General features: G+C 33.9%; 2 protein-coding genes across 2 annotated transcripts; both read left to right on the forward strand.

Annotated features, from left to right (window-relative positions):
- Positions 1–1,207: 1,207 nt before the first annotated feature.
- LOC133669996 (protein STRICTOSIDINE SYNTHASE-LIKE 3-like) lies at positions 1,208–6,111 on the forward strand. The gene is made up of 4 exons (XM_062090377.1): positions 1,208–1,629; positions 2,294–2,569; positions 4,018–4,185; positions 5,510–6,111. Exons 1-4 carry the CDS (start codon positions 1,301–1,303, stop codon positions 5,910–5,912), a joined length of 1,176 nt encoding a protein of 391 aa, XP_061946361.1. The 5' UTR covers positions 1,208–1,300; the 3' UTR covers positions 5,913–6,111.
- Positions 6,112–16,616: 10,505 nt separating this feature from the next.
- LOC133668891 (replication factor C subunit 1) lies at positions 16,617–27,704 on the forward strand. The gene is made up of 23 exons (XM_062088898.1): positions 16,617–16,775; positions 16,883–16,935; positions 17,026–17,136; positions 17,610–18,077; positions 18,169–18,236; positions 18,433–18,508; positions 18,589–18,650; positions 18,733–18,878; positions 19,055–19,209; positions 19,326–19,514; positions 19,635–19,756; positions 19,837–20,044; positions 21,019–21,072; positions 21,614–21,783; positions 22,417–22,507; positions 23,617–23,798; positions 23,893–23,932; positions 24,796–24,920; positions 25,217–25,289; positions 26,032–26,124; positions 26,206–26,452; positions 27,061–27,117; positions 27,323–27,704. The coding sequence occupies exons 2-23, from the start codon at positions 16,933–16,935 to the stop codon at positions 27,490–27,492; spliced, it is 2,910 nt and encodes a 969-aa protein (XP_061944882.1). The 5' UTR covers positions 16,617–16,775; positions 16,883–16,932; the 3' UTR covers positions 27,493–27,704.
- Positions 27,705–27,914: the final 210 nt, after the last annotated feature.

Raw genomic sequence — 27,914 nt, forward strand, 5'->3', positions numbered from 1 at the left:
TTTTACAATTATTGAATTTAGCAACTTTACAATTATTGAATTTAGCAACTTTACCACTCCACGTGATATTTTCTATTTTTCATTATTTTAAAAAAAATATTTTATGTTGCGGCATAATTCAATTTACTTAAATACTTGGCAGTAGGAAGAGTCTACGGGCCTAACCCTACTACCACAGGCGTTGGAACTACTCTAAGGACTCTCCCCCCGCTGGCAGAAGTAGGTAATCGGATCCCCTAAGAAAGATTGTAGGGACTTCAGCAACTTCCTTTCTCTATGGGGCTACTAATGGCACTCTTGGGCGAGAAACTCCGCGGTAGAGTTGCCCTCTCTCTTCACAGAATGGCTTTAACCATCTCTTAGTTGCAAGGTGGTGGCAATCTCATCAATCAAGCGGTGCTCCAAGGCGGAAGGAGAAGCAAGGGGTTAATTGAAAGGGCTTTATCTGGCGGCTCCCTCTCCTATCCTATCCGCGAGTTTAATCATTTTTAGAGTGTGATTGGAGTTATTTTTTTGAGTAATTTTTTTTATATAAATATATTAAAATAATAAAAAATTGGGCTGAGAAATTTATGTGCATAACCTGCCACCACCTTGAAGTCAACGAATGCAAGGGATACGTGCAGAGCGACGTCCCCTCTCCGGGATGAGACAAATAGGATAAACTATTTGATGTCTATGGATAGAAGAAATCAACTTGCAAAACCTAAATTTATTTGATTTCTCAATAAAATTTTATTATTTTGAATAAAAACTAAAGAAATAATTATTTGATGGTGTAAACTTTCAAAGCAGTATAAAAAAAAAAGAACCATCCTAAATTAAATCTCAAATTGACAAGTCATCCGGGGATTAACGACCGACGGATCAACTATATTCGCCGTAATGAAATTGAACCCGTGATGGAAATCCTTCTTCACCTAACCATGGAAGATCGTTCTTCACCTAACCAATGACCGCCACCTACTCCTAAAGCCAACAATCAATTCAAGACTCATAAAATTATCGTATGCTGATTATCAAAATCTAGAAGAGGGAGGAGCTTCTTATATTAAATTAATTTAAGATTGTGATTTCATCACATAAAAATTAACTTAGGGACCAAATTGACTAAATTTCCAAACTTCAATAGTCACTTTGTAATTTGACAAACAAAAATCTATATGGAAGGCAGGCATGGGAACCACTTACCACCCTCCAACTCCCTGCTCTGCTCCACTTTACACTTAATTATAACCCACCTGCCCATGCCCTCCCTCCCTCCCTCCCTCTCTCCAGCCGACAAGTGAAGAATTCGGCAATGACGCCAACCGGGATTCTTGCTGGACTGTTTCTCCTTCTAGCTCTGTACTGTGGCATAGACCCATGGAAGCAGAGTGCAATCTCAGGATTCCCAGACTTCAAGTCATACAAAGTTGAAATGCCTCCTTGGTCAATACTCCCCAAAGAGAAGGATGAGGAAAACTTACTCCAAAGATCAGAAATCAAGTTCTTGAATCAGATTCAAGGCCCTGAAAGCATGGCTTTTGACCCTCTTGGTCGTGGTCCTTACACTGGTGTTGCCGATGGCAGAATTCTCTTTTATGATGGCCAAAAATGGACTGATTTTGCTTACACTTCAAGTAATAGGTCAGCTTTCTCAGCCTTTTTTCCCCCCCTGTTATTATCCTGCTTGGAAAAGGTGATGAGCTAGTTTTCTTGATGGGTTTTAGCTTTTTTCTTGTTCTGTTTCTGAATTTTGAGATTGAGTCCCTCAAGGATGGCGAGTGTTGTGATCGGGGCTTGCGGTGTTCTTTTTCACTGCTCTTGCAGAATTTTGAGTTTTGCTTGGAATAATAGGAGTATCATGATAGTTTTAAATGACCTTTAGTGTGACAGATAAAAAAGTGAAATGCCATCCAGTTTGAGATTGTTGAGCTTTTGCTAATGTTCTTTGATATAATTTTTGCTTCATTCAGACATACGGAAGGTGCAATCAGAGAAAGAATGAAAATAATATGCAAACACAATTAGAGTCAATGAATTACGTGTCTGATTTATTTAGCTCTCACGAATTTCATGTCCCTCAAAGTCAATCAATTGTCTGTAATTGAACTAACTAGCGGTGTGTTCAAGCGATGCAAATATAGACCTGAAATTTGTCATATGATGCCTCAATCTGTTCTCATCAACCATCTATTTAACTATTATCCAGTTTCTAGCATTCGCTACCTGATTTAGGTTTCGCCTGGTTATCTTTTGAATTTTACTTTTAACTTCTATCTTTTTTTTTAATCTTTCATTTGGGGTTCAGATCAGAAATATGTAATCCTCAACCGTCGCCTTTGAGTTATTTGAAGAATGAGCACATTTGCGGCAGACCTTTGGGGCTCCGATTTGACAAGAAAACTGGTGATTTATACATAGCAGATGCATATTTTGGGCTGATGAAAGTGGGGCCAGAAGGTGGGTTAGCAACATCACTTGCAAATGAGGCAGAAGGGATCCCTCTGCGGTTTACCAATGATCTAGACGTTGATGATGAAGGAAACATTTACTTCACAGATAGCAGTGCAACATATCAGAGGAGGTTGGTTGTTGATAACACTTCATTTTTACTAACCATTCATTTAGACAAGTGTTTCTTTTTTTCCCCTTTTGTGTGGAACAGAATGCTGAGGACATATATTTAACAATTGTAGGAGCATTTTATTGTATCCATCCTTTAGCACATGGAATGTGATATTCAGGATTTCTCTTGTTGCCTTTTCAAATGCGTTAAAATGTTTCCCTTGAAGAGACATTGAAAATGCCATTTCAGCTGGAATGCAAAGAGAACAATGCAGTTGAGAAGAATATATCATCTTCTCAAAGGAGGAGTGTTCGGTTTATTGAAAGTAGAGCATGTCCATATCTGTGATTGTGTGGTTTTTCTTCCTCCTTCTTCTTCTTCTTCTTCTTCTTTCTTTCTTTCTTTCTTTCATTCCTTTTTTTTTGTTGGCGGTAATATAAGGGGCAAAAGAACCAGGAACACAATAAACTAAATTATACAAGCTCTAGGGGTGGCTATCTCAATAAAGGAGGCCAAAGCCCTGCTGAGGGTTGGCAAGATGGGTGATTTACCTGCTCCATGTTCACACCCAAGTTGGAAAGACAGTCAATGAATGATTGCCATTCCTGTACACGTGCCTAACCGAAACTTCCTGCTGTTTTTCCATAAGCAACTTGAGGTCCATTTTCAGTTTTCTCTTCTGCGACAATCAACTGGAAGTCACTGTCAAGAGCAGTTGTATTATGTGATTGTGTGTTGATATATAGTTATATACTTGCAAATGCATGCTCAAACACAAGTCCAGACATCCATTTATTGATTGATTGATTGATCGGTCAGGTTTTGACAAGTGAAATAAGTGGTACTTCTAAGGATTTTGAATTTGTAATACCCTGTTTCATGTTTTCTCTGCAGTCAAATTGTTGTGTGGTGAAGTTTTAACTAACTAAATGCATGGCTAAAATATTATAAACTATCAGTGGAACCTGATTTCTGTTGGTTGAGAAAATTGCTTCAATCTCTAGTACTATACAGAGTAACTTGCTATAAAAGCTTCCAAATTGAATTTCTTGTGTTGTCCTTTCAAAAGCACTGGGAAATTTGAGTTCTTCCCAAGGTATACTTGTGTACTCTTTTGCTTTTCACGCTAGTACAATCAACATTGCAGCTAAAATTGTACTATGGTTCCTAGCAAAAACTATTGAACTTGAACCTGCAGAGATGCAAACTCCACCCCTAAAGCTCTCAAAGGGAAAAAAGAATACAATTATATACTGTAAAAGAATAGAACTTTGCTCTGATGACAATAAAAATATTGAACAGATGAACTACCAGAGCTAGGATCACTAGAGGAAACAGTAGAACGATTAGCAAATGGGGACACTCTATTTCCAGCAATGCTTTCTCTTGAAGCAGTTTTATTTTCTCTTTTGCTAAATGTCACTGTGAGGTTTGTATGCATGGATTTTAACACCATTATCTTTCAGGAACTTCATGCAGTTGGTTTTCTCTGGGGAGAACAGTGGGAGGGTTCTAAAGTACAATCCAACTACCAAAGAAACCACTGTCCTTGTGAGGAATCTTCAATTTCCAAATGGTGTGTCCCTAAGCAAGGATGGGTCCTTCTTCGTGTTCTGTGAAGGATCCATAGGCAGGTGAGTCTTGCTTCTCTTTTCATCCTTGTCATTATAAAATACTAAAACCTTTGTTTGGTATCATTTTTATGATATCCAAACTACTTGTTAGAATATTGTCTGGTATCCATCATTGTATTATCCAAACTGACTGATAGAAAATTGTTACACTATATAAAGCTTCTAGAGGTGACCCCTAAAACTTGTCACCGGTCCCCACCAATGAAAATGAATGAAAGAGTCATTTGGACTGATGGATCAATGCTATGTCAATTTTGAGATTTATATTATACACTTAAACTATGGTTGAATTATCAATTAACTAACTGAACAGAAATCATGTTTGCTTGAAATCTTTTAAGTCTCGCAACCTTAACAACTATTACCAACTTCGTGATTATCTTGTATGATAGATTCATCATGTTTGTACATATGCATGTGTCAATGTTGATTGTTTCTACACTAGTTGAACTACACTCTATATATTAACACAAAAATGTATACTAATATGCATCTTCACTATGGATTTGGTTCAGTAGAAACATCAAATATTACCTTGTGCCCTTCTGAAAACAAAAGTTTTTAGTTCTGCCCTTGTCTTTACCAGGATGCTATGTATGTGCATCACCCATGACCTGAGCTTTAAGTGTAGTAGACAGAGCACGAATTTCGCTTGTTGATTTAGACTTGCATACAATGAAGGTTACACAAAGAGACACACAGTCAAGAAAAACATCTAAGAACCATTGTGGCCAAAAACCTGTTTCATATTGCTATTGACTTCTAGAAAAGAAGGCACCCTATTTTGCGTTATTTGAATAATATTAACTTCAATGGACACTGCAGTAGTGTTTGGAAGAAATTACATCTTAATTTGCTGTACTTTATCATCAAAGTTTTTCGTTTGAAATGAGCGTCTTCCCAACTTAGAAGATGTTTGGCTTGAGGTGAAACCTGCTTTTTGTCAAAATTTGAATTTGTTTTTTTGCTTCAAATTATTTTTTTAGTGTTTTTGGATTTTTAAAAAATAAAAAAAAATACATTATTTTAATACATTTCCAAACAAAAAATAATTTAAAAAGTAACCTCAACTAAACTCTCAAACACCCCTTTAAAAGTTAAGAAAGAGGGAGTCTATTTTTATTGAAATATACTTTCAGCATGGCAGTAACATTATTTTAGGATTCCAAAGTGAAAATTAAAAATAAAAATCTTCTGCTGTGTGCCAGGTCATTATGAAATGTTTATGGCCATCTGTGAAGTTTGTAATCAGTCAGGAGCAAGTGTGGATTTTGTTCCACTTTTCTGCTGTGTCTTGTTTCTTACTTTTGAAGTGTGAATGCAGATTACGCAAGTACTGGCTGAAAGGTGAGAAAGCGGGAACTTCAGAAGTTTTAGCCATCTTACCTGGATTTCCTGACAATGTCAGAACAAATGAAGAAGGTAACTTTTGGGTAGCAATCCATTGTCGTCGGAGCTTTTACACTCACATAAACGCACAATACCCAAATCTAAGGACATTCCTGCTTAAGCTCCCAATTCCAATGAAGATTCAATACCTGCTTCAAATAGGGGGCTGGCCCCATGGTTTAGTTGTCAAATACAGCCCAGAAGGTAAGCTCTTGCAGATATTGGAGGACAGTCAGGGAAAGGTTGTTAAAGCAATCAGTGAAGTGGAAGAGAAAGATGGGAAACTGTGGATGGGGAGTGTTTTGATGCCTTTTGTCGTCGTTTACAACTTGGCTTGAGGAAGAATGTTGTTCGCAACAAATGGTTATCCTCAAATAGTTTGCTGAGATTCAATAAGCTGTATTAATTAGCCATGTTTTTTATAAATTTTCTTGATGTGCCCTGACCAGAACTGCAAGGACTTTTTGGAGGAAGCTCTTCTATTTATTTTGATTTGGGAAATGATATGGGTCACGAATTTATGAATATCACACAAAACCAGAGTTTTAAAACCCGGACCGGCCCGGCGGGTCAACCCGGGACCCGGCCGACCCGGGCCTGGGACCGGTCCGGGTTGAGGCAAAAACCCGCTCGGGAATTGGCCCGGAAAAACCCGGTCGACCCGGCGGGTCGACCCGGGACCCGGTCCACCCGGACAAACCCGGGTGAGACCCAGTCAATTTTGTTTTTATTTTCACTGTCATTAAACGGGTTTTACACTTTTACTTAATCTGCTACCCACAAAACCTAAAATCCTTTTTTTTCCTCTGGTCTTGCAGGAAGAATCCAGGCAAGGCAAGGCAAAGCAACTGTCAAGTCAAGACAACACCTTTTTTCTCCAATCTTTATTGCTGCTCTCCACAAACAAATGGTCATTTGGGGTGGTTTAGGGTTTTGCAGAGAATATAATGGTGGTGCAGAGAGAGAGAGAAAGAGAGAGAAGAACATAAGATAAACAAGAAATTAAGAAAACAAGAGTGGGGAGAGGCAATAATTAAGAGATGGACAGTGTTTCCTTACTGCTTCCTTCATTCTGTGGTTTTGAGTTCTCTTTGCCATTCTTCTCCGAAGTTGGCTAATCTTCCAACCAAGTAGTGAGAATATGAAGGTCAGCATGTAGATGATGCCGTCATCAAGTCTTCGAATTGAGTTGGAAGACGAAGAGGATCTTGGGGCCAGCGATTTGGCTGACCATATTCAGTAGCATTCGCTGATTTTTTGGTTAGAAAGAAAATAATGGAAGCAAGTGCTCCGAGTGAGAATATGAAAGGTGAGCATGTAGATGATTTTTTTTGGGTTGACCCGGGTTTGACCCGGGTCAACCCATCTAACCCGTGACCCGATCACTCGACCGGGTCGATGACCGGGTCGGGTTTCAAAACTATGCACAAAACTCCTGCTAACCATTGATACGTGTCGTATTTGTTGCCTGAAATTCCTGCAATGTAGTAGCATTTTTTTTATTTATAAATTTTTTAAAATTAATATGAGCATAGATCAGCTTATATATAATTCAATTAATTTTATAAGTTTTTAAATTAATGATTATATAAGTTTCTAATAATTGTAAAACTTAAATTGATAACTTTCAGAGAATAAATAGGTTTGATTAGTTAAACTATATTTTTCAGAGTTATTTTTTGCAACCTGTATTCCTGATGGGTCATTCAATAGATTTAGTAAGTCACTATATTGAGTTAAATTAAAATTTAGATGAGATTTGGTTTAATTTTAAAAAAATTAATTACAGTGATTGAAAATTTATAAAGTTTTGAATTGATATATTTTATAATATTTAATTAATTAAATAACTTGTGTAAGTTATTGGGTTAATCTAAATTTTTATTGAGTTAATTAAATAATTTTTTTTTAATTTAGATTGATACAAATTATAATAAAATAACCTAAGTTTTTTAAAAATTATGGGGCCAGCCCTTTTAAATTATTATTAATGATAAAAAAAAAAAACCCCCAACAAAACAGAGTTTAAGTGTAATGGCGTGTTGTGGATCGTTACAAGTAATCCGTCTGTAGCTGCAAGCTGCTTGCAAGCCCAAGCTAGCAGGTCTAGGGCAAACAATTTTGCTCTCTGTTTTACTGTTTTGGCAAAGGATCTTCCTTTCCACAAAAGAGAAGGAATTACAGAACCACATCAATCAATATCCGACTAGAACAAGGAGAGTTTCCCCACCTAGCTAGCTGTTATATATCATTGTCAGATACGTTTTCCTTTGCTAACCTGTATCCATAGCCAAAACGGACTTTCCCCATAATATTTATTATTAGTTCCTGCTGATATTTAAAGGGTCATCTTCTATATATGTATATTTTTAACACACTTGATTATTATAAAAAAAAAAAAAGTAGTTCCTGCCGATATCTCTCCCTGAGCGGGAGAACAAGGAGAGAAAAAGCTCGGCAGAAAATCTTCAAAAGTTTTTCTCTCCATCTAAACACAAGAAACCCAAAAACCAGATTTAGGGTACGTTTTTTGCAAAGCTCTAAAGTTTAGCCATGGATCTTCATGATACATCATATAATGGCTACGAGGAGGATGGATACTACGATGACGATGGTGATGATCGATGACTACGATGACTACAACAACTATATATGATGACAACAACAATGATGATATGGATACTGGCTACGATGATGGTGGTGGTGAGGATTTCTTGGCATGTCGGAGCCAGCAAAGATGCAAGGAACCAGAGATCATTAGGCAACGTCAGGAGGCTGATATCACAAGAATCTCAACTGTGCTCTCTATATCGAGAAATGAAGCAAGCATCCTGCTTCGTCTCTATGGTTGGAATGTTATCAAAGTAGAGGATGAATGGTTTGGTAATGAAGAAGAGGTGCGTAACTTTTCATATTAGATCATTCTCACTTTTTATTTTTATAAAATTACTGTAAAAATTTATAATAATAATAATTTTTTAATATTTATTAATTATTTTATTAATAATAATAATTATAATAAAAAAATATTTATAACACAAATAATACTATTTTTTATATGAATATTTAGAATTATAATAAAAATAATAATATTTATAACATAAATAATTATATTACAAATTTCAAGGATGATTACAACACATAATAATATTTTTTATATCAATACTTTGAGTTATAATAAAAATAATAATATTTATAACACAAATAATATTATTGTTTATCTGAACACTTTAAATTATAAGAGAAAAAATAATATTTATAATATACATTATTATATTAACACATGTGGGTAGGCGCGGACACGTCCAAGCCCAACTTGAGGGTGGGCGTGGACGCCTCATCGCCCACCATGGGCTTGGGTGTGAATGTGTCCACGCCCAACTCGGGTGTGGGCGAGCACGCGTCCAAACTCAACTTAGAGTTAGGCATGGACGCATCCAGCCCTAACTTGGGTGTGGGCATGGACGCGTCTAACCCCAACTTGGATTTGGGCGTAGCTGGTGCTCCAAGTTAGGCATAAATGTGTCCAAGCCCACTTTGACGTTGGGTGTGGACTCATCCAGACCCAACTTGGATATGGGCGTGGCTGGGTGCCCCAAGTTGGGTGTGGAGGCTTCCACGCCCACCTGGGGTGTGGGCGAGGACACATCCACACCCAACTTGGCGTTACGCGTGGACGCGTCCAGGTCCAATTTCGAGTTGTGCGTGGACGCGCCTAGACTTTTAATTATAATAAAAATAATTATAACACAAATAATACTATTTTAATATTAATACTTTTAATCATAATAAAAAAATATAACACAAATAATACTTTTAGTAATATTAATACTCTTAATCATAAGAAAAATAAAAATAATAATAGTATTTTTAATATTAATACTTTTAATCATAATAAAAATAATTATAACACAAATATTTTTTTAATATTAATAATACTTTTTTTTCAAATTTATTAATAATTTTATTAATAATATCAAATGATAATATTTTTAATATTCACCCTATTAATTATAATAAAAATAATAATAATTATAACATAAATAATTGTATTAAGAATTTCAAGGATGATTACAACACAAATAATAATATTTTTTATATCAATACTTTGAGTTATAATAAAAATAATAATATTTAGAATACAAATAATACTATTTTTAATATAAACACTTTGAATTACAAGAGAAAAAATAATACTTATAAAATACATTATTATATTAACACATGTGGTTGAGCGCGGACGCGTCCAGCCCAACTTGGGGTTGGGCGTGGATGCTTGGTTTTGGGCAAGCACGTGTCCAGACCTAACTTGGGTGTGGGCATGGCTGGGTGCCCCAAGTTGGGCGTGGACGTGTCCAAGCCCATCTTGGGGTTGGGCATGGACGCGTCCAGACCCACCTTGGTTTGGGGTTGGGCGTGGACACGTCCAGCCCCAACTTGGGTGTGGCTGCGGCCAGCCTCACTCGGAGATGGGCGTGGACGCTTCCAGACTCAACTTTAGGTCTGCCAAAGACAATCAGGTCTTTTGCCAAGACCCAAGTGCATGTGGCGCTCAGGTTTGCCCAAGTGCCACGTGGTGTTTTGGCTGCCATAGCCAACCAGACAGCCTAAGCGCCATCTGTCCTTGCGTGGGCAACGTCAACGTCGTGTTCCCGCTCCCCATGTCCTGCAGCCCCACCAAAACTTGTGCTGACCATTTTCTCCTCAACTATCTCTTCAATGCCAAATACACCTCAGCGAAAAGACAACCTCATCCCTCACCTGCTGCCTTTGCAACTCTTTATGTCAAGGGTTGGGTTGCCATTACACTACTCCAATCCACAGTACTTTGTATCTATGTAAACAATAACAGGGACACTAAGTCCTTTTATTATATTACCTAATGTAATTATAAAAAAAGACAAATATTACTATAAAAAGCTAAAATCTTATTCAAATAGCATGGCATAATAGAATAATTTTTAAATATCATTATAATTATTTCTTGATTTTATTTAAATATAAAAATAAATAAAAATAAGGAGGGCCTAGAGAATTAACTCTGGCGAGTTTGTAAACATTAAAATCAGGGCTATTGTTCCTGAAATTTGATTTTCTAAGAACTTTCTCTCTATCTTTTTTTTTTATAACATTCTCTCAAACGCAAAGCAATGCAGTTTGAATTGTAAACATGAAAAAGAAGGTCGGTTTTTTTTTGCCAATATCAATCCCTATTCTTTCAAAGAAAAAATTATACAATATGTTAAGGGAATCAATTTCTCTCTAATTATCCTTTTATTGTTTACCAAAATATAGATTATTGTAGATTGAATCAGTATAATGATATGATTATCCTTATCAAAAAAACTTATTAAGCATGCAGTTGAGGGTGAGATTATCTTTTTTATAAGACACATTTGGCATTGAAAAAATGATTGGGAACAGAATGGTTCGTTCAAGTTTTTTGAGCAGCGGTATAGATATTGATTAGTCATTCAAGGCACAAATTTTTAATTTTTGAATTGGGGGCTTCTTTTGTTCTTTTTTTTATTGAAACGGTTCAAATACAACTTTAAAATTCTGAATGGTCAGCGTGAGTTTTGAAGGGGTAAACAGAAAAAACAGGGAAGGGGAAAGAAAGTGAGTATGTCATGCTTGCCCAGACCCACTTAAACTTGGGTCAGGTATGTTTAATACTATTATATTCATTATTATTAATATAATTATTAAAAATATTATTAATATAAAAAAAAAAACATAAATTAAATTTTAATGGTAAAATTTAAAATTATTATTATTATTAAATTAAAAAATATATTATTACTATTGAAGAAAAACTATAAATTTGATTTGAAAAGTAAAATTAAAAACTATAAGAACCTAGATCATGCATGTTTAATATTATTATTAATATTATTAATATTATTATTTTCATTATTATTAATATAATTATTAATAAATTTTAAAAAAATATTATTATTATTGAAAAACAAACCATAGATTTGATTTGAAGGGTAAAATTAAAAATTAAAAATTATTAATATTAATATTATTGTTTTTGTTGTTGTTGTTGTTGTTGTTGTTGTTGTTGTTGTTATTGTTGTTGTTTTTATTATTGTTAATATTATTTATATAATTATTAATAAAAAAAATTTAAAAATATTATTACTATTGAAAAAAAATAGTAAAAGGTCTGGCGTGGTTTCAGATCCAAGGGTGCTTGGGTCTAGCATGGTTTCCAGATCCAAGTTTGTTTAGGTCTGGCATGGTTCTAGACCAAAGGACGCTTGGGTCTGGCTTAGGAGTGAGCAAAAAAATTGATAAACCAATTAAACTAAAAAAATCAAATCGAGAAAAAAAACCGATTAGAATATTTAGAAAAAATTCCAGTTTGGTTTTGGTTTTGTAATGCAGAAACCGGTTAACTCAAACCAAACCGAACTGGTTCAACCACCATTTAAACCCACTATAAAAAAAAACCTTAAAACTAAACTTCACAGTTCACAATCCTTAAGCTCTAAGCCCCCCCTCCAAAATGTCTTTCAAAGTGTCATTCTCTCACCACTCTCCTTCTCTAATTCTCTCATTATTCTTTGATTCTCTGGTGGAGCTGCTATGCTCCTTGGCAATCAGTCTCCACCCCTGACCCCATTCCTTCTAGCTCAGAAACATTTATTTTGAATCTGAGTTTCTACCTTTCCTCGTTCCTGTGTAAGCTCTTGCATGCAATGTCTTTCACAAAGGTACATGGATTTGATAACCGATAGAGCTGGTGAATCTTTTCTTCCCTCGTAGGAACTTGGTCTCTCTAATACATCAATCAATATGGTAGATAGATCAGGTAGAAGATCAGCTACTACTCTTGCTGTCTTCAATCAGCTTCAAAGCTTCTTCATTTTTTGCGCTTAGCACTTACACCAGATAATATTAGTTTTTCCAATTTTTTTACTCAATTAACCGAACCGAACCAAACTGAAAATGGTCAGTTTGAACTGGTTTCGATTCTGAATAAAAAAAATCGATTTGGTTGGTTTTTTTCGTAAAAACCGAACCGAAAATGTTCACCCCTAGTCTGGCTTAGTTGTTAGATCTTTGTAAACTTGGGTCTAGCATATTTAATATTATTGTTAATATTATAAATATTATTATTTTCATTATTATTAATATAATTATTAATAAATCAAAAAAACATTATTACTATTGGAAAAAAATTGATTTGAAGGGTAAAATTAAAATTTATTTACTATTATTAAAATAATTGTTAATAATATTTTTTTAAAAAATATTATTACTATTGAAGAAAAATAATAAAATTTGATTTGAAAGGTAAAATTAAAAACTATAAGAACTTGATTCAGGCATATTTAATATTATTATTATTATTATATATATTATTATTTTCATTATTATTAATATAATTATTAATAAATTTGAAAAAAAATATTATTACTATTGAAGAAAAATAATAAATTTGATTTGAAGGGTAAAATTAAAAACTATAAGAACTTTGGTCAAATATGTTTAATATTATTATTATTAATATTATTAATATTATTATTTTCATTATTATTAATATAATTATTAATAAATTTGAAAAAAATATTATTATTATTGAAAAAAAAACAATAGTTTTAATTTGAAGGGTAAAATTAAAATTTTTTTGTTGTTGTTGTTGCTGTTGTTGTTGTTGTTATTCTTTTCATTATTGTTAATATTATTTACATAATTATTAATAAATTTGAAAAACAATATTATTACTATTGAAAAAAAATAGTAATAAGATCTGACATGGTTGCGGTAATCAAGTCCACTTAAGTTTGGCATGGTTATAAACCTAAGGATATTTGAATCTGGCATGACTACTAGACCCAAAGAGCCTATAAAAAATTATTAAATAAATTAATTAATTAAGATCTTTGTTTAGGATATTTTAAAGATATTTTAAATTTGTTTTATAAAAAATAAAACAAGTTATAAAAGAATTAATTAAAATTTTTGTTTACAATACTACAAAGATAGTTTAAATGTTTTTTCATCAAAAATAAAAAATTATAAAAAAACATTAATTAACATTTTTGTTTAAGATATTTTAAGGGTAATTTAAATGTTTTTTTATATAAAATAGAAAAAATATAAAAAAATAATTAACATTTCTATTTAAGATTCTTCAAGAATAGTTTAGATTATATATATATATATATATTAATTAGACATAACCGTCAGATCCATGTTGTTTGGACCCGACATTGCTGTCAGATCCAAGACTTTTGGGTATGGCATGACTGCCAGACTCAAGGCGCTCAAGTCTGTTGGGTTTGACATGACTGTCAGACCCAAGACTCTTAGGTTTTGCATTGCTGTCAGACCTAAAGGGCTTAAAACATTTTATATAATCTTAATAGTTTTTTGACATTTGAAAAAAAATAATATTGACCCAATGCGAAGCGTGGACCAATATACTAGTTAACCTATTATATGCTAGTGCATGTTTGGGAGTGTGGTTGCGGTTGCTTTTTAAAGTGTTTTTCGTGCTAAAATGCATCAAAATGATATTTTTTTCATGTTTTAAAAATTATTTTTGAGATCAGCGTATTAAAAAGATCCAAAAAACATTAAAAAAAATACTAATTTTTAACAAAAAATAAATTAAATTTTTATAGAACACAGTGCAAACCACATTCCCAAAATATTTCTAGTTCAGGCCTCCATGTGTCTAGTCTTTCCTCTTTTAAGCTAGACGATTGAGAATGCTCATCAGGTTTTTTTATTATTTAAAATAAGTTTTTATTAAAATTAATAATTGCAATGCTATTAGACAAATTATTCAATTATGTCATTTTTTTTAAATGAGATTAGATATTTTATGCTTATATTTGAAACCATTGTTTTTTATCAATTATATATCGGCCTGATATAGAAAAAATGGTAAAAACATTATACATTAATATTCAATGGGAATTAAATAGTCTTTTCATTGTTAATTTTATATGGTTTTCATGGATGTATTTTTTATAGTCACATAAAGATTATAAAAATATTTTTTTATTTTTGTTTGAAACGTTTTTTTATATTATGATAAGTTATTGTTTTAAAAAAATTGAGTTTTCATAAAAAATAATTCAATAAAAAAACTTGAGTTTCGTCTCGCCTCAAGATATAACATTTTTCATTATATGGTTTAAATTATTGAATCCTTGTGAATAATTGGTTTAGTTATCTTGGATTTATATATTAAAAAATAATATTGTTAATAAAAATAGATAATTTTTTCATAAGATTTTGGTGCTGAAGTTTTGTGCTCATGTTTTAATTTGATTTTAGACCGTTAGAATCCACCTAAAAACAATAAACTAAGCCCTTATTTAAGATTGTGGTTCAAATAAAGGTTGGTTAAAATTTATTTATTTTTATTTAAAACTAATTTTTTATATATTTTTGGATTGTTTTGATACACTAATATAAAAAAATAAATTTTAATAAATAAATAAAAATATTATTTTAATGTATTTATAAGTGAAAAATACTTTGAAAAATAACTGTTACCACACTCTCAAACATCCCTCGATAGCAATAATAGATACAAAGCTACAACACCATTATACCATACCATTGCTAAAAATCTAAAAGGCATGGCTATTTTACTATACAAAATACATTGTTTACCCTTTTATATTTTACTACAAACCTGCTATTCAAGATTTTGCTTTTTTGTTTTCAAATTTGTCCTTAAACTATTTTTTGTGCAATTGCATCTTTTTTTGGTTAAATTCAATGGAAATTTAATTAAATTTGTTGATTATAAACAAAATTAAGAGACAGGGAACAAACTAGAAAAGACACTGTAAATGGGTGATGTTTTCAAAGTTCCCACAATAAGTTTAATTTAGTCCTCACACTTTAAAAATTATACATGTTTGGTCTTTTAATATTTTTTTCAAATCAATTTTGATATAAAAATTTATTTTCTTATTTTTTGGTTCTTGGAGATTGATGAATTCCAGCGGTAGAGAGAAAAAATATCATTGATATCAATTTTGATTACCAAAACAGTCGATTTTTATTTCAAATAATTCAATTTGATGAGTGAATTTCATATTATGTGCCCTTTTTTTACATTAAAAGTGCCCAAAAAACAAATATGAGCTCGAGAATAATTTTTTTTGGGTTTCGGGATGTTTTTTTGAGACTATGGATAAATTAATATGTTTCTAGGATGTTTTGGGTAAAAATATAGCCTTTTGGATTAAAAAACCATAAATCCTAGTTTCTTGGCCATCACAATAACTAAAATCTAGGCAAAATTAGATGACACGTCGTCTATTTTTTAATAAACAAACAATTGAGGCGACAACTACAATAAAAAAATAAAGGCCCCAGCACCTGGACCTTAAAAAATGAATTAGGCCCAACAACGCTTAATATTTTTTTTATATATATTTTTTAAAAAAATATAAAAAAGCATTAATTTTTTTTAAAATTTTTTCAAAATTATTTTTTTATTTGTATTTAAATTAATATTTATTTTCTCTTTTATTTTGTTTATATAACATCTTTTAAATGAAAATTATTTTTTAAATTATTTTGTATGTGTTTAATTTTTGAAGAAATTATTTAAATTTATCTATAATGTTTTTATGTTTTATATAAATAAAAAAATAATTTTTTGAATAATATTTGTAATATGTGTAACCTTATATAATATTTTTTTTTTAATAAATTTTATGCATATCTAGTTTTATTATTATTTGATTAAATAAAAAATTAATTTTGATAAATAAAATCATTCAACACAACTAAATAAATGGTCCTTGTTGGAATACCAAATATTTTAATCTATACAAGATTATTAGTTTTTCATTTTTATTATCTTAATATCTTAAACTTTTTTTTACATATATAATTCTTATTTTATTTAATTATATATATATATATATATTTTAAATTTACACTTATAATTTGTTTTAACAAATATATGATAAAAAAAAACATGCATGTCAAATTTCTTTTATAAAAATAAAATAAAATAAAATATGTGACACGGGTCAAATAGCTTGCATAGCAAACTCTCGTCCATCGTTTAGCTTCCAGGGCGCACAAAACTACACCAGAAACAAAACTAATACCTACACTCTCCCTCTGCTCGCACGTTCGTTTCTTTCGCTGGAAAACTCAGAGAGCCGAAACGTTTCGGTCTCTGACGCCAAAAACAGTGCCCTAAAAAGGTTTCATCTTCTTTCTTTCTAACTTCCACCGATAAACCCTAAACCCAAGTTTTTCTCGAATTATTTAATTCACAAGTTTATTCACTAATTTTAATCTTTCTCTCCAGATTGCGTCAATTAATCACGTCGTGATTTTTGTACAGATTTCAGTTTTAAAATGGTGAGTTAGGGTTTTCTTTTGTTATTATTTATGATTATTAGGTTTAATAAAGTTTCTTTTTTCTTTTTTAATTTTTTCTTTTTTTTGTAGCAACGAGATATTCGAAAATGGTTGATGAAGGCACACGATAAAGGCAATGACAATGCTGATACCAATGCTAAGAAGAAACCTCCTCCAACTGAGCCGAAGACCGAAACACCTGTAGGCAATTTACCGCCTGGATGTTATGTTTGGATAAATGCTTGCTTGGTTGATTGACTGTACCTTAATTTTTTATGGGATGCATGTTTCATGTCATGGTTTTAGGGTATAAAGATTGATGATTGGAATAAAAAGATTTGGCATGCTGATGGCTAATGGGCCTCATTTGTTTTGCAAAGAAAAAGAAAAATGCAGAATTTAACTTTGGGAAGTTGAGGAAAACAGTATTTCGGACTCGGTTATTAGGGTGTTTTGTTGCTGTGATTTTCTTTTATTGTTATTACTGTCTAATAGAGAGTGATTAAGCTGAATGGTTGTGTTAGGTTATGTTTTCTGGAGAAAGTATTTTGAACTAGAATATTGGATATTTAGAAATAGTATTTTTTTTTTAAGTTCTTTTATTTCTTTGCTTCTCTAATAAGAAAGGGGAGTTGTTGATATGTGGTTTATTTATTTTTTTGGGGTATAATTAGGTGTGTGGAGGTCAAGAAGGTTCAGGAAGGAGGAAAACTAGCAAGTATTTTGCGGCAAATAAACAGAAGCAAAAAGAGGATAAAGAAGTAGAGGATCTTCCTGCTAAGAGAAAAGCTCAAAATGATGGTGTCCAATCTGTGAAACCCCCACCTTCTAAAAAGGTTCACAAAGTTGATGATGAAGAAGAAGATGATGACTTTTCCTTGCCCAAGAAGAAGAATGATGCTTCTCCTAGTAAGAAATTGAAGAGCAGTTCAGGCAGGGGAATTGCTCAGAAACCTGTACATGTTAACGAAAGTGATGAAGATGATGTGAAGGATACTGAATCTCCTCTGAAATCTGGTGGCAGAGGTCGTGGTGGTAGGGGTGTGTCTGGGGCACCTTCTGGTGGAAGGGGCAGAGGTGGTGGACGGGGAGGATTTATGAACTTTGGTGAGAGGAAAGATCCTCCACACAAAGGAGAAAAGGTAAATGGAAAACGGGATTTGTCTGATTCAATTAGTTATACCAATTAGTAGATATTTTATGTTAACATCAAATCTAAATTGTTGGCATCAGGAAGTCCCTGAAGGTGCTCCTAATTGTTTAGCTGGTTTAACTTTTGTGATTAGTGGAACGCTTGACAGGTATTTCTGCTTGTGGATAAATGTATTGTACTTGGTTATATAGAAGAATATTGATATATTTTCTGTTTGTGCATGTTAAGATAATTTGGAGGTTGTCTTATATGGTGCACTTTTTTGCTGCTTTGACAATGCCTGTTGCAGTGTCATTTCCATGTGATAAAACTAACCATGTTTTGAATTTGGACCATGCTTACAGTTTGGAAAGAGAAGAGGCAGAAGACTTGATTAAAAGGCATGGAGGTCGTGTTACTGGATCTGTCAGCAAGAAAACGGTCATCCACATTTCTATCCTGTTGTTTCTTGGATTCATGTGGCAGTGTTGGTATTTGATTAATACAATGTCTGTTTGCAGAGTTATCTTTTATGTGATGAGGATATTGAGGGACGGAAATCTTCTAAAGCCAAAGAACTTGGGTAGGCTACCTCAGATCCACACATGTATTTATATTCAAGTTTGTTATTGCTTTTATTTTATTATTACTATTTCTTCATGCAGCACACCTTTTCTTACCGAGGATGAGCTGTTTGATAAGATCCGCTCCTCAAAGAATTCAAAAGCCCCGGCACAAGAAGACTCAAAGGTGTCTGTGGAGAAAGTCGCATCTCTGCCAAAGAAAAGTCCTCAGAAAGCAGACTTGAAGAGTATGCTCCCAGTATCTTTATGTTTGTAATAATTATTTTATATTTTTTAATACAAGTATCATGGCTTCATTCTTTAGTGAGAAAATAATGTATTACACTGAGTTTGTTTTATTGTTGCATCATTTGTTTTGAAATTTTAAATTTTTTTAAATGCAAAAAAGCTGTTTATTCTGCAGGTAGCTCTTTGATGTCAAATGCAGCCCACAAAGATTTGGGTGTAGGTTCCCAGCAAGCAAAGCAGAAAGATCAAGCTATACAACGCTCATCCCTAATATGGACAGAAAAATATAGGCCAAAGGTTCCAAATGAGATGATAGGAAATCAGTCACTGGTACGTGCATTAGTTGTTGTCTTCCAGTGACTTTTTCTGCCGTTCAAAATTGATATTATCTTTATTTATTCTTTAGAAGGAAAATAATTAAAATTTCACAATGTGATCCCCTTCAGGTTACTCAGCTCCATAATTGGTTGAAGAACTGGAATGAGCAGTTCCATGATACTGGAAACAAGGGAAAGGGCAAAAAACAAAACGATTCTACCGGAAAAAAAGCTGTTCTATTGAGTGGACCACCTGGAATAGGGAAAACAACATCAGCAAAGCTGGTCTCTAAAATGCTTGGTTTCCAGGCAATCGAGGTGGCATACTTTCTATACAAATTTATTGAACTATGGAAGTGTCTGTATTAATCAGTGCTTATTGCTTATGGTTTTTTTATTCTCCGTTTCCCACTTATTTGCTCAGTATTTACCATTCAGGTAAATGCCAGTGACAATCGTGGGAAGGCAGATGCCAAGATTTTTAAAGGAATCAGTGGAAGCAATGCAAATTGCATAAAGGAACTTATCAGCAACGAAGCTCTGGGTTTTGAGATGGATAGGTTGATTAATTATTATTGTTTACTTAACATTGTGAAAAATGCAGTTAAACTTTTACCCATTGATTGATCATCAATTACAGGTCAAAGCATCTGAAAACAGTTTTGATCATGGATGAGGTAGATGGAATGTCTGCTGGAGATAGAGGTGGAGTTGCTGATCTTATTGCTAGTATAAAGATTTCCAAAATTCCTATCATCTGCATCTGTAATGACCGTTATAGTCAGAAGCTAAAAAGTCTTGTGAACTACTGCTTGCTTCTCAGTTTCCGGAAGCCTACAAAACAACAGGTCCTTTTTTTTTGTTCTTTCTGTGTCTCTTGGTTTCAATATATAATTTTTTTGGTTCATTTCTTTCAATTTCAATGTAAATACATCAAGGACAGGCTTGCTTTAGTTTTGTGTTCAAGTTTATATGCTAGTGTCGTCAGTTTCTTATGATAAAGGAGTTGTATTAGATGCCATTACTTTCTCTTTTAGCAGGTCAATACTTAAATAAGGTTTTCATGACAGTCAAGAACCATTTGTCAAAAAAATTGTACTCAGCTCTTTTTGTGTCCGAGCAGTGTTGTAGGAGGATTTGTGTAGAGATGTGCATGTTCTAAACCTATGGAATTTACATAAAAGCAGGCTATACCACAACTTGAAACTGCACACTGCACTCCAAGGGTTTAATCATTCCTCAAGACAATTCCACCTAGTTTTGCTCAATGCTAGATATTATAGTTGATGGTATCATTTGCTACCTATATGGTTATGCTATGGAGAATGTTGCTTGGCAAACAACTCATTTTCTGTAAGTGAAAATTCAAATTTATTCATAAATATGCTTAGCATAATCTGGTCTTCAAGTGATCTCTAGTTTCCACTACACCGTGCCTCTGATTTCCTGGAGTCACATTTTTTATGTTTGTGCATTGTGCATGTAAATTAGCACCTGTGCATTTGTTCTAATGTTTTTAAAAAGCAAGTAACAATATTCCTTCGGAACATAATGGAATATGTTGAAATTTAGTGAGAGAGGGGAATAATTGTGCTAAATCATGCATTTCCACTTTGTGCTACAAGAATTAGTGTATGCATTTGTGCATGGTGTGCGCTCTTCTGTGTGACTGTGACACAGGAAGTTGTTGCCCCTAATGTGCTTAGCGCAATATAAATTTTTTGTACTCTCAGCTATTTGTTGATTATAGGGTTATGCTTTAATCTTTGGGGCAATTGCAATGGAATAATTTGTTATTAACAGTGATTTTGGTGTTTTGTAGATGGCAAAGAGGTTAACTCAAGTTGCAAATGCAGAAGGCCTTCAAGTTAATGAGGTAAATGATTGTCTTGTTCAAAAAATTCTCTCTCTTAAATTGGTTTGGTGTGAAAATCCTTTGGTAGTTCATCTGTATTGTGCTCTTCTTACCGAATTTGAAGCTTCCAAATTATTTACTTTGGACGTTGCACTTATTGAGAATAGGAGTCTTAATGAAAATGGTCAGTGTTTGAAATTCTAAAGCTGGTTCTATACTTTTCCTAATGAAAGGCACCAACCGGTTGCAAGAATCCCAGGGCATCTACAAATCTGTAACAGAAAGCACATCAACAAAAATGATTTCTTCCTGTACAAAAAGTGAAGGTTTAATTAAATTCTAAAATATGGAGGTAACACCACCTCCTTAAAAGCTACCCTATTGTGCTCCCTCCACAATAGCCAAAAAAGAATTTTAAGAGATTATTGCAAGAGTTTTCTTCTGTACTGGAATGCATATCCCTGCAAGCCACACCTTTGGTAAAGGTCCCATACTTGGTTAGTCACCTGTTTCTTACATTTGCATTTTGTCAGGCACTAAATGGTGGCTAATAACCTTGCAGATTGCACTTGAGGAGCTTGCAGAAAGGGTGAATGGAGATATGCGCATGGCATTAAACCAATTACAATATATGAGCCTCTCAATGTCAGTCATTAATTATGATGATGTAAGACAGCGCCTTCAAGGAAGTGCAAAAGATGAAGATATTTCACCATTCACCGCTGTAGATAAGTATGACTTGATGATCCAATTCTTACCTCTTCAATGTTGTTTTAGATGCTGTCTATTTAAAGTCATGATGTCTTAACTTGGAACAACTCTAAACTGGATTCTAGGAAAAAGAAATCATGCTGTGTCCTTTGTGATTTTTTTTTTTAATTGTGGAAACAAGCATATTGTAATTCATAATATTTGAGGTTCCCAGCTTCTATGAGAAGGGGTGCCAGGTTGTTTCTTGTGTAAAACATGATCTAATATTGTCAGATCAGTCCTGTAGGCATGGAACAGGTTATTGCTTGCTAATGCAAAAGATAATGAACCATTTATCAATAAAAGAAAGGTAAACCTATGTTTGAAAATCTGTGATTCAACTTTTATAGATGAGTTATTTACGTTGCATGATCTGTTCTCCACTCCAATCTTTCCCTTTTTAATTTTTTCTTCTTGTTTCTTTCTCCTTCTGACTAAAGTGAATGGATGATAGCACCTGCAGCCAAGCTTTCCTTTTCTCCTTCTTGCTCTTAGAATAAGAATGAAAAAATGTGCTCAATGAATGCTGATCTTTTATTTCATTTTGTTTCTGTCTTTGTATGATTACGGATTTTATTCTTCCAGTATGCTTCTCATTGTCATCTTCGGTGTTAGGCTGTTTGGCTTTAGTGGAGGAAAGCTGAGAATGGATGAGCGGATTGACCTCAGTATGAGTGATCCTGACTTGGTCCCTCTTCTTATCCAGGTTTTTTTTCTCATTTTGTTCTTTTAAAATTCCATGAGAATTTTAGATTCTGAAGGTGGTTACTGAACATTTCTGGGTTTGCTTTAAACCACAGAGCATGCCAACTTCAAAATAAGGAGTGCTTTCTTTACCCCAATTTTTACTTGTGATGAAAGTCCTATGATAATGTTGTTAGGGTGGCATGGATCTTAGCCTTTCCAGCAGTCAGCAGAATCCTGCTGAGCCAGAATTTTTAGCTGAAAGTATTCTTCAATTGGCTAAGTAGTTTCTTTTCAAAATTTAGCCATTGGTATTTTGGAGAAAAACACCATGATATTTCTCTGCTGATAGTAGTTAGAAATTTTCTGGCTAGCGTGTTGAAATTTCTTAATTATTTCCTAAGATACCGCTGCAAAATTTTAATAATTTTTCTATGCAGCTTCATAAATATTTTTCATATTATGTTTTGAAACCTAAGTTGAATATGAAAAATTATGTGACAATACCGGAGATTACTCAAGGGATCCAAGTCATTACGTTAAGTGTCGATCCCTGCTCTTGTTCCTGTTCCACACTGTTTATGTTCTAGGCATTTGTTTCATGTTCAGTCCCCAGGTCACTGGTTTGTCCTGTTCTTAAGTAAGTGAAGTATGTTATACTTAAAGCTGAAGGGGAGAAAATAGATAGCAGGAAACAGGCAGTTGGTGGTAGTGAGCTTGTGAAAAATGGAAAATTGCCGTTAGGCTCTATTTTTTGTGGAATGTCACTTATTGGACACCAACTCTCAATATGCTCTCTAAAAATACAAGTGGCATAATTAAAAATTCTCACTTTACTCAAAATCGTCCATTTCTCCTCATAAAGGGCAAAGAGATGGTTTGACATCTACATCCGCTGGACAACATAAAAATAGATAATGGATTTACATGATAACATTTCAATTTTCTCAAATGGAGGGCATTGTTATGTAACATGGTCCAAACCTCAATTCAATCATATTGAAAAAAAGCAAAACAGGTTCAATGGAGAAACTTGTCTTCTGTGTAAAAGCTCAAGAGTTTTTCACCATTGCAAAAAGTAGTCCATATATCATAAATTATCCTCAGGAAGCTGATTCTGTAATTTGGCAGGAAAACTACATTAATTATAGGCCAAGTTCAATTGGTAAAGATGACAATGGGATGAAACGTATGAGCTTGATTGCACGTGCTGCTGAGTCTATTGCCGATGGAGATATAATAAATGTGCAGATTCGAAGATATCGACAGTGGCAGCTCTCTCAAACTGGTTCTCTGTCATCCTGTATCATTCCGTATGTATAACCATATTGCTCTGGAAACATCAAGAGTTCTTCATGTGTTTTTCTTGCTCTCTAATTGTGATTCTCTATTTTGGTTTGTAACCAGTGCTGCATTGTTGCATGGATCAAGGGAGACACTTGAACAGGTAATGAATGTCTCTTGAAGCTTGACATGCTTTGCCATCTCTGGTGAAGTTACATCAAATGGAAAGATTTTTAGTTAGTAGTTGGTTTTGATGTATGCTTATTTTGCAACAAATTTAGATGAATAGATTAAGTTGTGCTATGCTACAAACCGTCTAAAAAGCCTAAAATTCCCCTCCATTATGCCTCATGTCTGTTAAAGATTCAAACTGCCAAGCAGAGATTATGTTGAGAAAATCAAACAGATAGCCTGATTTGGTATCAATACAAATTTTATTCTTGCTTTCCAAAAGCAGTTGGCTACAGGCCTCCACTCTCATTATTAGCCAAGTCACATCTATTGTCAGATAAGAGGATCATTTATTTTCTTTTCTTTTTTCTTTTGCTTCATTTGCTTTCATTTTTGTCTTTATGGGATTTTCGTCATGCACAGAATCCAATTAGTCTTCATGTTTATTTATTTTTTATTTGAATGAGTCAATTTTTAACTCCATCTTGCCTAGAAGTCTGATAAAAAAAAATTGTTTGTAATAATCATTGCATCATTTTTCGACAACCAATTATTTTATGCCTGCACTAATGAGCTTAGTTTGGTGAGCTTGTCACTTGATTTAGGTTGGACTAAACTTTTGTAGAATTGTTTCTATTTCTTTTCTGTTTCACCGTGTACAACTACCGCTTTGTTTTGGTGTTGTTGCCTCATTCTCTTATTTGAGGATATGCTATATGGATTTTTCTGTCTGGTGAAGGTTCTGGAGAGCCTACCCTTCTCACGCTTGTTAGTTGGAGTTGATAACTTAGTTGTATATAGAATGTTTATATTCTTAGTACCTCAATTGTTTATTTTATGGATTCTCATTTTCAGGGTGAACGGAATTTTAATAGATTTGGTGGGTGGCTGGGAAAGAATTCAACAGCGGGCAAAAATTTGAGGCTATTGGAGGATCTGCATGTTCATCTCCTTGCTTCTCGTGAATCTAATATGGGGAGGTAACTGTTTCTATACCTGTTTTTATCATTCATTTGTTTCGAAGTAATACATTGCTGATTCTTATATATTAATTTATAGCCTATGCATGTGCACATATATGAATGCACTGGCTTGATTGAACTTCAGTGAATATTTAATCACTTTTAAAATAATTTAAGTGATGGAGAAGGCTACTTTCTGTTGCCGTGTTGCTATGCCTACTTCTTGCACCGCCAATTCGAAATCTAGATTGATTTATCTCTATTCAGTCTCCTTTGGAAGCTGTGTGATCATTCTTTCATTTCCATTCCTGCAGGGAGACACTTCGACTTGACTACCTTACAGTTCTTCTGAAACAATTGACAGATCCTCTTCGGGTGCTGCCTAAGGTTTGACTTTATTACTATTTTTTTTATGTGTGGAGCTGGTCAGCATAGCCAAATGCAAGCAGTCTGCTTGCCTGGGTCTAAGATCAGATTCACTTTTCCAATTTCTTAAAACAAACTGGTAGGGGTACATGCCATAGTTCTATTTTCTAGTAAAGAAAAGGGAAGAGATAATTCATAATATGGTATTTGAATAGCTGCAAGTACTATAGCAGGGTGCGAAAACCAAAAGCCTTCTTTTTAAGTTCCTCCCAGGTCATAATTTACTTGCCGTGTTCAAAGTCAAAGCAATGGGGGTATTGACTTTGGCACTGAAGCTAAGGGACAGAGGCTTTGGAAGAATGCTGGTTAAATTAATGTTCATTGGATTACTGTGTAATTGTGCAGGGCCTTGGACGAGGTCTTTTACTTTTTCTTTTTAGTTCCTGTCTAAAGTGTGTGTGTGCGTGCTGTTGTTATGTGCTATTTACACCAAATAGTGGGAAAGGCCCATATAGGAAAGCTGAAGAGTTTGCAGCATCATGACCTGATAATAATCACCTCTTTTATAAATAGTTGAATTGTCTGGTTGCGTGGTTTTAGAAGTTGATTCTCACTTCATCAATTCACTTGAGCGAGTGCCTTACTGTCCCAGGTGTCAAATTTCATTGCGAATTCCTTGGACCTTTGATTTCTGAAGATAATTTGAAGAGAGATGTTTTATGTATGTTGACATTTTTTTTTTTTGGCATGAACTGTTAACCAGGATGAAGCTGTTGAGAAGGTTGTGGAGTTCATGAATGTATACTCAATAAGTCAGGAGGATATGGATACCATTGTGGAGTTATCAAAATTTCAGGTGGCCCTATTTTGTATACATCACTGATGTCTCCTCTATTTTCATACTCCCAGATTATCTTATTGTTGCTTTGTGTATCAGGGGCATGGGAATCCTTTGGACGGCATACCATCAACTGTCAAAGCGGCTCTGACAAGAGCATATAAAGAAGAAAGCAAATCAAGGATGGTACGAGCTGCAGATTTAGTCACACTTCCTGGAAAGAAGAAGGCCCTTAAGAAGCGTGTTGCAGCGATTCTAGAACCTTCTGATGATGGTCTAAGAGAGGAAAATGGTGACGTGTTGGCTGAAAGTGAAGAAGAAAACTCATCTGACACAGAGGATATGGGTAAATGTTATTTTTTTGAAAATATCATAGACCATCCAATGATAGTTATCCTTCAACTTTCCTCTCCATCCCCCCCCCCCAAAAAAAACAAAAAAAAACATGGCAGGTGCACGTGCACAACACTCACTATAGATCTGCTTGTGTGGCTTGTGTATTTTTCAGTGACTAGAGATCTGCTTTGTGAGCAAGGACTAGGATCTGTTTTCCTTATAACATGAGATTTTCAAACATTTTAGCAACAGAGATATTCTCAGGGATTAGGGATGACAATTAAGCCTGGTAGAATTAGGGATCCTAAGCACAGTGGGAAAAGCCATTGACTAGGCTGCCTTGTTTAACTTACAGTCTGATATATTATATCTGTGTTTCAATTAAGTATTCTATTACCTCTCAACAATTTTGACTGTGCAAAGCATGGAGTACATAGAGATAGGAGATTATTGATCAATACCAATGCACTGCATCTCCTCCTTTTTTTTAAGGCATGGTGAGTCTATATCCAAAAAGATATGCTTGTGGAATAATTGTTCTTCAATTGCAACATCTGGATAGAACGTTTAGATATTTGGTCTTAGTTCATGGACTTAGTTTTTCCTTTCTTGTGGCAGAAGGAACTGGTAATGGCGAGAAGCTGCAGTCTGAGCTTCAGAGTTTAACTTCAAAAGGTGTGATATTTTCTCATGCATTCTTTTATCATGTTGGAAAGCTAATCTGAAATTCGATTTGTTATCTTAATACTCAAGTTGGTTTTTGAATCGACAATTGATTAAATCCAAAATCCAGTTAACTGTGAAAGGAATGCTCTATTAAATTGTGTATAGCCTAGAAATCGGATTGATGAGCTCATATAAACTATGCTGAACTGAACAGGAATCCAAGTAGAGGTGGAACTGAAGTGCGGAAAGGAAAGTTCAAAGTCTAAGAAGACCCCTACAGGAAGAGGAAAAGGTGGGTCTGCATCTACTGAAAAAAAACCAGCAGGCAGAGGGAGAGGTGGTTCTGGTTCCTCGGAGAAACCTGGAGCTAAGAGAAAGAGATGAAATTATTACTGTAAACCCTTGCGGTTGTAAAGTTTTGCTTGTTTATGACAAATGTAGGTGCGCTTCTTTCTGTGAGCTGTAAAACTCCTTTTGGGGGATGCTTGTTGACTGTTGGTAGCAAATGTTACTGTGGTGACGCCTTCTTTTTCAGGACCACAGATTTTGTAGATCAGTTTTTGGATAATGTTTGAAATGGGATGGTTTGCTTGGAATTTTATCATCTCAACATATGGATCTAGCTTGCTATAACTAAACCATGACGAAATGGAAACTCTGAACGCCTTATATAAAACGCTAAATGTATGCGATTGTGAAAAGAGCAATGTTATTTATGCTGTGAATTTATTTTTTAGAAAAAGAAAAATGAACTCAACATAGGAGAAATAAAACTTTGCATGTCTACGTGACTGTCAAATGGGCAC

This window comes from Populus nigra, chromosome 1, assembly GCF_951802175.1.
Source record: "Populus nigra chromosome 1, ddPopNigr1.1, whole genome shotgun sequence".
NCBI lineage: Eukaryota > Viridiplantae > Streptophyta > Magnoliopsida > Malpighiales > Salicaceae > Populus > Populus nigra.